The sequence below is a fragment of the Sminthopsis crassicaudata genome, chromosome 3 (assembly GCF_048593235.1).
Source record: "Sminthopsis crassicaudata isolate SCR6 chromosome 3, ASM4859323v1, whole genome shotgun sequence".
Classification (NCBI taxonomy): Eukaryota; Metazoa; Chordata; class Mammalia; order Dasyuromorphia; family Dasyuridae; genus Sminthopsis; species Sminthopsis crassicaudata.
In genome coordinates this window covers 443,050,628-443,066,208 of record NC_133619.1, presented here as the reverse complement: position 1 = coordinate 443,066,208, position 15,581 = coordinate 443,050,628, and the positions used below count along the sequence as shown (strand labels likewise).

At 34.5% G+C, this 15,581-nt stretch overlaps 1 protein-coding gene across 4 annotated transcripts in view; it reads left to right on the top strand.

The window, feature by feature from the left end:
• The window catches only part of UBR3 (ubiquitin protein ligase E3 component n-recognin 3), a 280,583-nt gene that overhangs the window by 140,900 nt on the left and 124,102 nt on the right, over positions 1 to 15,581 (top strand). For all 4 annotated transcript variants that reach the window (XM_074303157.1, XM_074303159.1, XM_074303158.1 and 1 more), the window contains 2 exons: positions 1,027 to 1,200; positions 3,255 to 3,715. In XM_074303157.1, coding sequence (XP_074159258.1) covers positions 1,027 to 1,200; positions 3,255 to 3,715 — 635 coding nt within the window. The remainder of the gene's footprint in view (positions 1 to 1,026; positions 1,201 to 3,254; positions 3,716 to 15,581) is intronic.

The window sequence follows — 15,581 nt, the reverse complement described above, 5'->3', positions numbered from 1 at the left end:
TTTTTTTTGGTTATGGAGTTCAGATAATCCAGTGATACTCAAATTTTTCCTCCTCAGTCTGTTTTCCAATTGTTTTTGCTATGAAATATATCCTACTTTTTCTTCTTTCCCCCCGCCCCCCTTTTATCATTTTGATTTTATTTAATATTTCTTCCTTCTTCTATTTGCTCTGTTTTGTTTTCAGGGATTTTGTTCCCTTATACACAGTTTTGTACTTTTTACAATGTATTAATTCCTTTTCTATTCTTTTCTCAAGTGCTCTTGTCCCATTTGTAAGAGAATAATTTCTAACTCTTAAAAAAACAACTCTGAATTCTAGTTGAATTTGTCAGTACTCCTTAATCCTCCTTCCTTTTGATTGGAGAATAGAGAATTTCTCCCCAAACCTCCATTTCAAGGTCTTAGGCTCTCTTCTATTCCCACCAAACTGTATTCCCTGAATCTCTCCATCATGCTCCTGCACTAAGTACCTTCCTGCTATTTTTTAGAGTCTTTTTTTGTTTTCTTTCACCATTAGATTGTAAATTCCTCAAGGCAGGGACTAGAGAAAAGCCTAATCCAAAAAGTTAGAACTAGAGATAAGTCTTAAAAAAAAAATAAAAATCAGGAATTCCAAAATGGAAAGGAGGGAAAGAAAGCATTTCAAATATAGAGAAAAGCCAGAGCAATGATATAAAAACAGCACATTAAGAATCATATTAGAAGACAAGGCAGGAAACCAATTTAATCAAGCACAGAATATGTGGAAATGGTTTATGTGTAGACTGGGGCTAGACTGTGAAAAGCACATAATCTTCATAATAAAGAGGTCCTGGGACATGATGGAAAAGTCCAGGGGAGTATATCCAGGTGGTTATCTTTGTAACACAGTATTATTTGAAGTTTGAAATTGATAAACATTAAAAAAAATTTTTTTTTTTTTTACTAGATCTTCAGGAATCCAACATTTGATTACCATTTTATTAATTATTTTGGCTTATTGCTTCTCATTTTCTTCCTTCCTGACTCTAATATTTATATTTTTAGGAACCTGTGGGTGGACAAGAACGCTGCCATGACAGTTGGTTTCCTGGTAGTAACTTAGTATCTAACATGAGGCACTTTATAAATTATGTGAGAGTGAGGGTTCCAGAAACGGCTCCTGAAGTGAAGAGAGAGCCACCTGCAAGTACTAGTTCTGATAGCTTTGCTTCTACACAGGTAAGTGTGAAAGAAACCTTACTATTTTGATGGTTCTCATAAGTTCAGAGTTATATATAGTTGATGCTTTGTTTTGTGTCATGGAACTAGTATATTTTCTCTCTAATCATTCCATAGATATAAGAAAAAATATGCTTGCTTTTTTAATCTTGTGATGCTTCTCAGCCCACAAACATCTATCACATTGTCCTTTCTTACAAATCTTTTTCCTTCAATTGCCAGAGTTCAAGACGGCCTAAAGTCCTTCAAAGAGAGGTAGTTTTGTATGCTGTTTGCATTAACTAGCAACATGACTTTAAATGAAAATGAAAAAATTCCATGAACTTTCCATTTTCTTAATATAGGCTAAATACCTTTTCTTTTTAAATGTTTAAATTTATAGGTTTTTGTATTTTAAAGAAAACTTCATATTTTTGAATTTTAAAATAACACTGAACATTTTGATATTTTAATAGGCTTTTTCTGTTAGTGCTAGTGGAATATTGAAACAATTTTAGGCTTGCTTTGTGTTTGGGCCTTTAAAAATAAAAAAATCATCAGAGACATTACTAACATTTTTAAAAAGATTGAATGTATAGTTTCTTAATTCTGAATAAACTTATACTTGTAAGCATGCGTGTTTGAAATGACTAATAAGTTATTTTGCTTCCTTGGAGATCAATTTAACTATGAGTAAAATTAAACTGTGATGGAAAATGAGTTGGGTAATTATTATATTTTAACTTTTTAAAATGAAAGAACAATCAAGTTTTCACATGTGATATTTAATGAAAAAGAAGTAGTGGGAAAAGGTTCTTACCATAGCACTTTAGTATTTTACATAATTTAGCTTACGTGTTCTTAGCCTTAAAAGTTTATTTGATGACTTGATCTGAACATTCAGATAATAGGACTGTTGTTATCAATTAAACATACCAGAATAGGCACTAAAATTGCAATTTAGGATCATATCATGAATCATCCCAGAAATCATACCTCACAGTTTACATTTTTGCCTATAAAAAGGTTAGATATATTAAACCCTCTGAATTTGTAGTAATAATGGTGCCTTCCTCATAGGGTTTTAAGGATCAGTGCAAACTCTAAAATGCCTTTTAAGTGTTAGTTAATATTACTAAAGATCAATTACACAAATTATAGAGAGCTTATTACTAATATCACTCTTTTCTAAGTTATGGAACATAAAAACAGAATAAATTGACATAAGGACAAGGGGCTTTACATTTTTCTTTATATACACATAAATGATACCAAATTGGGAGGAATGAGCTAGATACTTATTTTAGCCAGTTTTCATTGGTGAATTTTTATTGGTGAATTGGTGACATTTTATTCAATTGCTACAGTAGATTTGAGCTTCTATTAGTTAGGATTATTATTCCCAACATAGATAAAAATCTAGTAATCATGTTTGAAACAGCAAAAAACTAGTTTTCAAATGATAGTCTATTTTAGAATGTCTTAGAAATTTCAAGAAGAAAAAGTTTGGATGAATGAAGTTTTTTGAAAATTTGGCTTAAAATAATCTAAAGTTTAAATGTTTAAATAAGATGCAAGACTTAAAAACTTTGAGATTGATTTTGTACCTCAAAGCCATGAGTCTAATCATTGCTCTTTTGGTAAATTACTTATTGAAGTCAGTCACTTTCTTACATGATATTTTATTGAATTACTTATTTAATTTTTAGCATGTTTATTAAATGTGCTGTATAGCAAGGACCACATATTTTTCCTTAAGAAATAGAATAAGATGAAGGCAAAATTGTAGTCAGTATAACTGAAATTTTTGTGTGCATATAAACATCAAAACATTTAAAAAATTTAGTGTTTTGGACATTATTCTTTGTAGTATGCATTTTTTTTGTTTATACTTAGCGTGAAACAATGACATTTTTGGGGGAGATGAAGAAAATATTTGTAATAATAAGTATACTTTAAAATACTTAAACATATGTAAAAGAGTAGACATTCCCTTAAAAATTAACACTGATGCTTTAAAATTGATTATTGAATAATTTCCATTGCTCTTTTTTCCTCTTTTTTTTTTTTTGTAGAATTCAGGTACAGCTCAAGTTTTCAGCTTAGTAGCAGAACGTAGAAAAAAATTTCAGGAGATCATTAATCGTAATAGTGGTGAAGCAAATCAGGTGGTTCGTCCCAAAACATCAAATAAATGGTCTGCTCCTGGTTCAACTCCACAGTTAACTACAGCTATTTTGGAAATCAAAGAAAGTATATTATCTTTGTTAATCAAACTTCATCACAAACTCTCAGGAAAACAAAACTCTTATTATCCTCCCTGGTTAGATGATCTAGAAATTTTAATCCAACCAGAAATTCCCAAGTACTGTCATGGAGATGGCATGACTGCAGTAGAGAGAATTTTGTTAAAAGCTGCATTGCAAAGCAGATTGAACAAGCGCATCATTGAAGAAATATGTAAGAAAGTGACCCCTCCTGTACCGCCCAAAAAAACCAGTTCAGCAGAGAAGAAAACTTTGGACAAAGAAGAAAGGTAATGAATTTTAAATTTTCAAAAATGTGTGGAAGAATTATATGTATTTTTTTCATTGAAAAAATGTTCCCCCAGCTTTAAAAATCTTTTTACTATCAGGACTTCCAATAGTAATTGCAGGCATATTAAATTTTAGATAAATGGAAATGAAAATAATTACTTATATGAGTTTTATTTATTACTATTTTGTTCTGACGTTTCTGGATGGACCATTTTTGTATCCCAAATTTATCAGCTAACTTCCGAGAATAATTTAACTTTAATTCTAAAGATTGGCTTCTAGAATTTGTCATTTATTTTGCTTTATCTCTTCTATTGTCCTTAAAGATCAGAGTTAAGAGTATAAAAGTGGCAATAATAGTAATAACAATATCAACAAAAATAATAATTGTTCTAAAATGTACAAAACATTTCCTTCCAACAATCCTGTCAAGTAGTAAATAGTTATAATTCAGTAAATATAAATGGTAAAGCCTATAATTTATTGATTATTACTTAAAACAATAATAATAAGAGTAATCTCATGAATTATGGGAACTGATTATAAAGACTTGTTTCCTATTTGCAAATAGTGATTTCATTAGTGAAATTAATGACATTTTTATTTGTGTCCCCTCTGTCCCTGTGGGCCACTACTAATGATCACCTTGTAGTGATTAGGCATTGTATCCAGTGTAATGTGTGGATTTTAAAAATTAAAAACTCTATAGAAATGGAGTTTGCAGTTTTTATTCATGTATGCCTGAAGTCACCCACCTTGCCATTATAAAGATAATTTGCATTTTGGAAGAGAAAGTCTTAGCTGTAGTTGTAAGCAATTTTGTAGTCGTTGAGATGTCTTGATTTTGTAGAATTTATTCCTTTATTTAAAAGGAAAAGGAACGAGTCTTCCTGATGAATAGACAGGAAACAAATTCCATAATATTTTTAAAGGGTATAGATTTTCTTCAGCTAAGACTCCATGTAGTGGTCATCTTCTAATTCTTTAAAAGCAGAGTTTCTTTTTGTTTTATCTTGAATTTTTCTAAAATTGAATATAATTACTTAAAAGAATTATCTGTTAGGAAAGCTTCAAGAGATAATACTCCTTGTAACTGAGCAGCAAAAATAGTAATAAATGAAGTTATACAGGTGACATCTTCACATGAAACAAAAAATCCAAAAACTTGAGAGCCTTACCTTGAGATTTCCATCTGTCTCATGTGTATAAATGGAGTTCATAGTTAACACTCAGCATACAAATAGAAAATACAAATAGAAGCATTGGGTGGATAACCTAAAAGCTATTTATTGTTCAGTTTTGAAATGCATTAATAAGAATATTTTGTGCGATATATTTGTAGTGTTCTTTTGTTTGGTTTCTTGAGGGCTCTGGGAGCAGCTTTCTTTTCAGCTTAGTAATCACAAGAATAGCCAGTAATTGAAGTCCAAATCCTTTATTATCTCTTTCAAAGTCTTATCTCCTTTCCTGGGGCCCTTTTAGCTTTCTTACTGAACAGATTCCTTATTATCTCATTCCTGGGGCTGGGCAGCTTTCTGGAGAGCCTTTCTTACCAGCCTTGGTCTCAGTGGAGAAATGCAGGAGGAGAGCCTGCCACCAGTGGCCTGATGGAAGATTGAATGAATGTCTGTCCTTGATTCCAAGAGCTTGAGCTCCTGCCTGTCTTTGCCCTCTGAAAGCTTCTCTTCTGTGGCTCTCAGTCCCTTCTTATATGGTCTACACTGAGTATAAACCAATCATTATATTACTAGGAAACCATTATTTGTTAAAGGATTAAATCAATCATACTGAACCATGTTAAACTAGATAACCATTGTCTCATCAATTCCACTTAGTACCTTGTTTTAAGTTCTGGCCCATAACATATATTATTATTGATTTGTAATAATAATAATAATAATAATAATAAAATGGGATTTTGCTCTTAAAGCAAAAAAGATGATACGCTTTATTGGATAAAAATTGTTCTGAAATGAGAAATTTGTTATAGATAATCCACAAAGTATGTGACATATTTTGTCCAACCAGTCTCTTTTGGATTTAATGCTATAGCAATGTGCTTTAAAAATAAATTATGAAACTTTTTTTTTCCTTAAAAATCAAAATAAAACAACAAAAAAAACCCATAAATAATAATAGCAGCCAGATGTATGAAGGCCTTGGAAGAAGGGATGTTCATTCATGCTTTAACAAAAAAATCCAAGGGGCATCTAAATGGCACAGTGGATAGAGTACTGGCCCTGGGGTCAGAAAAAACTTGAGTTCAGATCTGGCATCAGACATTTAATATTTATTAGCTGTGCGGTCCTGGGCAAGTCACTTAACCCTAATTGCCCAGCCAACTCCCCCTCTTCCCCCCAAACAAAAAAGCTATTGTTCATAACTACTACCCACATTAATTCAATAATAATTTATTGAGCATAAGCATAATTATATAAGCTGTGCATATAGCACTGTGTGTAGATATAAAAGTTTTAAAAAGACACTATGAAATACTTGATAAGATTAAATGAGGTCAGTCTATGTTGATAAAGCAAAGGGAGAGTTCAGAGATTTAAAACAATCACTGCCATATATGCTGCATTGCGGGGGGGGGGGTCACCTGTGAAAATGTTCAATTTAAAAATTTGATTTTATTTGTCTGACACCTCTGTAATGATTAGGAAATATGTAGGCAGCTTGAGGGAAGAGAATGCTGAGCTTAGAGAGATCCGACTTTGAATCTTGTCTCAAAACTAGCTGTGTGAAACTTGGACAAGTTGCTTAGCTTCTACTTGCCTCAGTTTTGTCATCTGTAAAATGGAGCTAGTAGATGCACCTATCTCGTAGATATTGTGAGGCTTAAATGAAAAAAGATTTGTAAAGAATATTGGTAAATCTCAAAGCACTGTGACAATGATGACAACGGTGATGAGGTGATAATGATGATATTGTTGTTGTTGTCCTGATTGTTTTTTGCTAATAAGATTGATTATATAATCACACACACACACACGTATATACATACATATAAAATAAAAAAAATTAAATCACACAATTGCTCTGTTTAAACTAGGAGTTAGAATACAAGATGTGTTTAAAAATGTATGCTAACATCATTTGTATTTATGATTTAGGGGTCTAAGTATATATTAATTTACAGAAGAAAAATATCCAGTAAACCACAGTATATTTTATACTACTAAAGAGTTCTGTAATTTTTATAATAGATATGACAATTTATATTTATAATATGAATGTTTTTGTTTTGAACAAAAACCATAAAACTGATAAAATACAAATGAAATCCTTAGTTTTTAGTTACCGTATCTAAAAATATTTTCCTTTGAGTACTGGTGATGTTAATAAGTACTTGAAACCAATTCAGATATCAGCAGTGTTTTGTGACAGACTAGAATTAAGATTTAGTTGGATTTAGTTATGTTGCTCATATACTATATGTTTTAATTTATTTTTGGATTTCAGATATAATTTAGTAGTAATGAAGATTGAACAGTTATGAATACTTGATGGTGACCTATTTTTAGGTTTTTTAACTTGCAGACATTGCTATCATTGATAATTGATCTCCATAGAAACCAAAATGGAGTGCTAAAACAGAGTTCTAGCTGGTAGTAGTATCTTTCAGCCTCAATATCTTAGTAATGGAAAATTACTGAGGTATACTGAATCTGCCAGATCTTGTTTATGTCTTCTTATTAAGGGTCTCTATTTACAGTTAAGCCTACTTTAGGAAAGGCACAACCTCGATTGAGGAAAAATTCATGAAGTAGAATAGCATCATGGTTTTCTGGAAAAATATAAAAAAATACAAAGCCTCTATGCAGTCACCAACTTAACAAATGATAGTATTAATACATACATATGACACATACGTATCATACAATGATAGTATTAATTCTTGGTTGCAACTGTTTTGCCAATGTAGTCACAACTTAACAAATGATAGTATTAATACATACATATGACACATACGTATCATACAATGATAGTATTAATTCTTGGTTGCAACTATTTTGCCTCTTCTATCTAAGACTTTGTTACTCTTATAGAAAATCTTTTAATTAATTTGGGTTCAAAATATGCAAAAGGAAGAAGTTATAAGGATTTGGAACGGTTATGTAATAATGTTCTACACCTATAATAACTCCCTTCCCCACTTCCCTCCCCATCAGCCCTATCTTTGCAAAAAGCAAATAAAGTCCATTTTCATAGTTTTTCTTTGAGGAAAGGCTTGGTCGTTATACTTATGTGGTATTTAGTTTAAAAAATTTCCCAGTATTTACATTATTGTGGTCCTTGGATATATTGTTTTGTCCTGGTTCTGTTTATTTCAGTTTTTATAATTTCATTTCATCATTTTTCTTTTCATCATTTCTGTAGTCTTCAGTGATCCTCAGTTTTTCTTCATCTGTAAAATTGGAGATGATAATATCCATGGTACCTGCCTCACAAGGTTGAGATGAGGTACATAAAGATATTTGGAAATTTTAAAGCACAATATAAATGTCAGTTGTTAACAAATCTATCATTAGTATCAATTTAGTTTTCTCTATTGTCTTTCTTAATAGAGAAGATACCCTCCTACCAAAGATCCCCTACTATAAGGAAGTCATCACATTACTATATGTTTATAGGACCATTATCACACCTTGAATAAGTAATTAGCCTTAAGTGCTCTGCTGTCTTAGATTCAAATACACTTTTTCAGAATTCCATCCCTCTACACTATAGTAAGCACCCAACATCACAAAAAAGGAAACATAGTTTTAACAAATAAGTGATAATGTGGCTATCAATGCTGAATGATTGACAAATCTGTCTGTCTGTATATAGTCAGCCCATTGATGTCTTCAGACAAATATCAAAATATGTATCAACTCAGAAGAAAGGAAAAAAATGAGAAGATTGAATAAAATATGCAGTCAAAACAAATGGTTTGAATTACAGGGTCTACATTCAAGTACTGTCTCTGATGCTCATTGCATAAGTCACTTAATCTCCATGAATCTCAGCTTCATTTTCTATAAAATGAATTTAGACTAGATAACCATTGAACTAGCTCTCATCTCGATGAGATAAATTTCACTGAAATTCTTTACTTTTTATATTACAAATTAAATTTTATTAAAATCATGTGTGTTTGTTTATAGCAAATTTCTATGTAGTTATAAGAGAATGGTATAAATTTTAGGACTCCAGATTCAAATTTGATAATCTTTCATGTAGAAGTAACTGAAGCTGTGTATAGGGAGTGAGTTCTCCAGTAAGGAAAACTGAGTTAGAAAGAAGAAAAAGCATAAAGGTAAAGATAATAGGACTTTAGTCTTCTATTAATTCAAAAGAGGACTGTAACAATTGATGGGCCTTAGGGGACAAAAATTTGAGTTAGAGGAAAGTGAATATTAATAGAGGTAGATTTAGTCTTGGTACTTTAGTGTATTTTCTTATATCTGTTCTCTATTCTCAACTAATATACATTACAGAATAATCTGCCCTTTTCTTGCAGTTTTTTTCCTGTGTCTAATTCAACCATACAACTGAAAACACTATAAATAACTATTGGAATAAATCAACTTACAAGCTGAGGTACACTTTTCATAAATAGTAAATGAAGGATGGTAATTTAAATAGCTGAAATATGGAACGTAAAAACTATAGTTTTACGATGAGAATTAAAAATCTAAAAAGAAACATTTATCTTTGCCAGATGCTTGAAACATGAATACAATAGTGAAACAGGTCCTACTCTCAAGGACCTTTCTTTTTAGTGGGGGAAAGCTCAAGTGCTATAGAATACCACATCTATTATGTGAAATAGTTTTCCATCAGTGTTTTTATTTTTTTGTGAGAGTGTAGTTTTTCTTGTTAATCTGGTTCATTAGATGCACCTAGCCTCTTCATTGCTGCCCTTTAGCAGGGGATTTTTGGTGGTAGCTATCTCACCAAAGTCATACTAAAAAATGTTCTAAATTACTATTAAAGAAATGGACATTAAACAACTCTGACAGAAAGCTCCTAAATTTATGTTCTCTGAGGTACTGCCTCATACTCAGATTGGCTAACATGATAGGAAAGGAAAGTGACAAATGCTGATGGGGATGTGGAAAAAAAGCAAACTAATGCACTGTTACAATTGTTGTATACTTGTGTAGTCCTTCGAAATAACACACAAAGAACTAGAAAACTATTTACCTTTTTAATGAACACTACCATTATTAAATTGAAGAAAAAAGGAAAGGACCCATATGTACAAAAATATTTATAGCAGTTCTTTTTATAGTGACAAAGAATTGGAAATTGAGGAGATTCTCATTAATTGGAGAATGGCTGAATATGTTGTGATATAGGATTATGATGGAATGCCATCTATAAGAAATGATAAGAAGATGGTTTCAGAAAAAAGTAGGGGAAGACTTATATGAACTCATACAAAGTGAAATGAATAGAACCAGGAGAACATTTATTTATTATAGTGCCAGCAATATTATAAGAATGATTAACTGTGAAAGACTTAGCTATTTTGATCAGCACAGCCATCTAAAACAATTTCTAAAAACTCATGATGGAAAGTCTACCTCCAGAAAGATATCTGATGAATTTAGTGCAGAGAGAAGTTTAATTTTTTCACTTTTATTTTACTTGCCTTTTTTTTTTTTTTTTGGCAACATAAAGAATATGGAACATATGAAAGCATATTTTGTATGATTTCACATGTATAACTGATATTATAGCACTTACCTTCTCAATGGGTGAGGGATTGGCAGGAGGGAGAGAATTCAGAATGATGAGAACTAGATAAAGGGTGCCTAAAGGAAATTAGATTTAATTGAGGTCTAGTGGCAGGTTTGACGTACAGGGAGTCAAATAGAGCTCCCCTGAAACCTCTTTGGATTCGGTACAAGGATATAAAGTTAAATGAGGTCTAATAGCAGTGCAAGAGTATCCTGTAAAGGAATTTACAGACCCGAAAACCCAGATTGATAAAAGAGGTTTATTGTGGGGTTTGGAAGTAAAGTTTAGTTAGTAAAGTTGAGGGTAGAGACCCCACAGGTCCAGTGGGCAGAAATCCTTGACATGACCAGTGTAAGGATACCATGTTTGGGATTTCTGCAAAGTGTGGACTCCAGTTTAACGCTTTTTATAATAGGGGAGCTTTTGATAATCTGAAGGGTCTCATGGGTGGAGTCCCAGGTTGGCTTCTGGCTTGAGTTCCAGCCAGGATTAGAATTTGAATAGAATTCAATGGGTTTTTTTTTTTTAGATAAGGAGGAAACTGTTTGTGCTTGGCTTGGGGCAGAGTCCTAGGTTTTTTGTTTTTAAATTAATTTTATAATTAGAACACTTTTCCCCCCTGAGGCTAGAGTTAAGTGACTTGCCTAGGGTCATACAGCTAGGAAGTGTTAAGTGTCTGAGACCAGATTTGAACTGGGGTCTTCCTGAATTCAAGGCTGGTGCTCTATCCACTGAGCTGTCCCAATTATAACATTTTTTGAAAGGTAATTTTTTACAACATTATCCCTTGTACTCCCTTCTGTTCCGAATTTTTCCCCTCCTTCCCTCCACCCCCTCCCCCTAGATGGCAGGCATTCCCATACATATTAAATATGTTATAGTATATCCTAGGTACAATATATATGTGCAGAACCGAATTTTGTTGTTGTTATTGTTGCAAAGGAAGAATTGGATTCAGAAGGTAAAAATAACCTGGGGAGAAAAACAAAAAATGCTAATAGTTTACACTCATTTCCCAGTGTTCCTTCTCTGGGTGTAGCTGATTCTATCCATCATTGATCAATTGGATTTGGATTAGCTCTTCTCTATGTTGAAGATATCCACTTCCATCAGAATACATCCTCATATAGTATTGTTGTTGAAGTGTATAATGATCTCCTAGTTCTGCTCATTTCACTCAGCATCAGTTGATGTAAGTCTCTCCAAGCCTCTCTGTATTCATTCTGTTGATCATTTCTTACAGAACACAATAATATTCCATAACATTTATATACCATAATTTACCCAACCATTCTCCAATTGATGGGCATCCATTGGCACATACAGGTCCCTTTCCCTTCTTTAGTATTTCCTTGGGATATAAGCCCAGGAGTAGCACTGTTGAATCAAAGGGTATGCACAGTTTGATAACTTTTGGGGCATAATTCCAGATTGCTCTCCAGAATGGTTGGATTCTTTCACAACTCCACCAACAATGCATCAGTGTCCAGTTTTCCCACATCCCCTCCAACATTCATCATTATTTGTTCCTGTCATCTTAGCCAATCTGACAGATGTGTAGTGGTATCTCAAAGTTGTCTTAATTTGCATTTCTCTGATCAATAGTGATTTGGAACACTCTTTCATATGAGTGGAAATAGTTTCAATTTCATCATCTGAAAATTGTTTGTTCATATCCTTTGACCATTTATCAATTGGAGAATGGCTTGATTTCTTATAGAGTCAATTCTCTGTATATTTTGGAGATGAGGCCTTTATCAGAACCTTTAACTGTAAAAATGTTTTCCCAATTTGTTACTTCCCTTCTAATCTTGTTTGTATTAGTTTTGTTTGTACAAAAGCTTTTTAATTTGATGTAATCAAAATTTTCTATTTTGTGATCAATAATGATCTCTAGTTCTCCTTTGGTCACAAATTCCTTCCTCCTCCACAAGTCTGAGAGGTAAACTATCCTATGTTCGAGTCCAAGGAGGTTTTAAGAGTTTTGGGGTTTCCTCATCATTTCCCCCCTCAAGCAGTTAAAACTTAAATTCATTTAAGGAAAAAAAAAAAAGACTTGGGGCAGTGTCCCTTATTGAGGAAGGGTTGAAGATTTTCTCCAAGCATCTTCAGATTAGCAGGGTATCCTCTTCATTTTCTCCCCTCAAACAGTCACCTCCAGATGCATGTGGGAAAAGGAGCAATGATCTCTTAACTGCTTTGAACTAACAAGGGTTGTAGAGATTTGGGGGTTCATGCCAGGAGGTGAGGCGTGAGGTGTGGGGGATGGCAGCAGGGCATCTAAGGAGTGACCTGGTCAATTGTCCCCAGTCAGTTGTCCCATATTCTCCAGGCTGAAGGGCAGCTGAGAATCCAAAGTTTGAAGCCTAGAGAAAAAAAATCTTGAGAGCAGATTAAAAGTGGGGTGTTATCCAGGGTGAATATGGTGACATTCAGGAATGGGGAAATGCATCAGGACCCCTCTGTGGGCTGCTTGCAGAATGCTGATGGCTCAGCTAACTATTAAAGGGGAGTAGGAGAAAATGCTGAGAACAAAAGGTAATAGTCAAAGCTAATTTCTCCTGGGGTCGGGATTAAAGGGTGTGGACTCAGAAGTGTGTGTGTGTGTGTGTGTGTGTGTTGGGGGGGGGGGGGGCCTCAGCTGGCCTGGGTTATCTAATAAGCCACTGCTCTTTTTGTGAGGCTGAGTCTGGGGATGGGTGTATCCCCACTTGTGAGATAAGAATACAATTTAAGCTTTTGGAAATCTTTTAACTGTACTACTTTTCTTTAAAATAATAGGGGGTTGGTTCCTCAATCCTACCAGAAAAATAAAAAAAGATCCTGAACTTTCTCTCCTAGTTTCCTCACTCTTTATAGAGAGGGGTGGAAGGAATCAGAGGGGTGCACAGTATCAGCACTGCACACCAGCTTACCAGCCCCTGAGGTGTTAAGACTGTCCTGGGATAAAAGGGAAACAGAGCAGGACCCCAATTCCCTACCAGGGAGCAGGATGCCAGGGGACCAGTTCAGCCCCTGTGGTGTTTGCTGTGGTGGTCTTCCTTGGACAGTTTCCTATAGGCCTAAGAAAAGCACAGCTGAATGGAAGAAGCATTAAGTCCCCTCTTGCTTTGAAAGAGGCTAGCCTTTTGTCTGAGAATAGAAGTGTTAAAATGCAAAGGAACCTCCTTTCTAGGTGGGTGGAGGGAGATCAGCTAATCTATTCAGTATTCAAATTGTGAGGTGGAGGTTTTTTCCCCTAGGCAAGTGTATCTCTGCATCCCAATTCTGTAGCTTTTCATTCTCTTTGGGTGTCCCCAAGAGACAGAACAGACATACGACAAAACTTTAATTTTTGTCACTTCGTAGGAGTATTTTCATGAAAATATCCAGCTTCGAGCATTTGAGCTCCAGACAGGCCAACCAAAAGTCCCGGGAAGCTCCCTGTCTCACCTCCCTATAGAAAGGGTGGGGATTTTTGAAAAAGAAAAACAAAACCTCCTGAACAGTTAGACTGAAATAGACAGAGGCAGAAATAGAGTCTGAGAGTGCTGAGAACTGGAGTGAGTCTTAGGAGAGAGGTGACATAATCAGGGAGAGGCATCTCAGACTTGGGAAAGGCAACTTGATAAGACATTCAGATAGCTTGGGATGGGAGAGGCATTCTGATATTCTAAACATAAATTATTTTATGCTTATCAGGTATTTTGATAAAGAGGCCAGGGAGGTTTAGAAGAACTGAGAAGCAGGGAAACTGAGGCAGGGCTGACACAGGATAATTAGAGAAACTGAGTCAGGACAATAAGTCAAATAAACCAGACTAAAATTAGAAAAATGTAAGGACTTATGGCAAGGACCAGTTTCTCCCTGATAACCTCAGAATTATTAGCATCAAACAGCATTCCTCATTTAGGGAGACACATCTCTGCAGTTGGGGAGTGATGGACAGTCTGAGATCTGTGGTCATTTGTGCATTAAACTCAGCCTCTGTTGTGTATCAGTGCTCAAGGCAGTCCTGCTGGCCTAAGAGGGGCACCCAAGGTCTGTCAGGGGCTCCAAAAGAGGGAAAAAGTGGGGCCTGGAGTAGCTTCACCTGTCCCCTCTCTCTGGAACAGGAGTTGCTAGTAGAAGACATTTCTGAGCAAATTATGCTGTTAGACCAAGTCAGGTTACCCCAAACTATTAGAGTCCTGATATCAAAATGCTGAAATAGCAATTAAGGAACTGGGGTAGAGGGGAGAAACAGATCAGAGAGACTGCCAGTCCCAGGACAGGTGTCTGATTTCTGGTTGTTTCTAAAGAATAATCCCAAAGACTGAATAAGGGATTTCAAAGTTAAAACATAACCCAGCAAATTATAGTCCAGTAAATTTTAAGCAAAGAGTAAAATAATTTCCAATTCAATCTGAACTAATGAAATAGGGGGTAGGGCAGAAAAATACATCAGTTTCCCAATTTCCTGACCAGTTTCAGTTTCCTTCCTCCCTTTTTAACAGAAATTATCAGATAAATCAAAATTCATATACATAACAGACTAGTAAATTTCAAACATACAGCAATAGTTAGTTTGAACAGTTTTAACAAATCCCAGTTTTAACAGGTCTTAAAAATAGATCAATTAACTTAAAGGCGGGCCTATCTTAAAATCTTTTGCAAAAGCTAAGCCTCTGAGGAAGGTGGGTGTGGGGTAATTCCATGTGGCCTCCTTCTCCCCACTCCATTTCCCAAGAGGCAGGGGGGAAGGGAAGGCAGCTAAGCTTCACCCCAGGCTGACTAGGTGCTAGCAGAGAGCAGTGGGTGAGTAGAGAGAGAGAGAGAGATTGGAATTCTATTTGGAGTTCAGGTGTTGAGATTAAGCTATTTTTCTCAAGTCTAGTGTTTGTCTCTGCATTAAGAGACAGCTTAAAGGAGAATCTATTCATATTCTATAGCCCCTGGGCTCCTAGAACTGCAATACCAGAGAAACTGAGGCAAGATAGAGATCAGTTTAGGGAAACTGAGGAAGTAAAAGAGAACTGTGGCACAATAGCAAGGGAGAATTTGTTAAGGACCAGCTATAGAATAAAGAATAAGTCTAGAGAGACACCACAGGAATCCCCACAAGGGAATTCTGCAAGCTAGAGAAAAGGCAAAAGAAAAGACTTCCCCTCC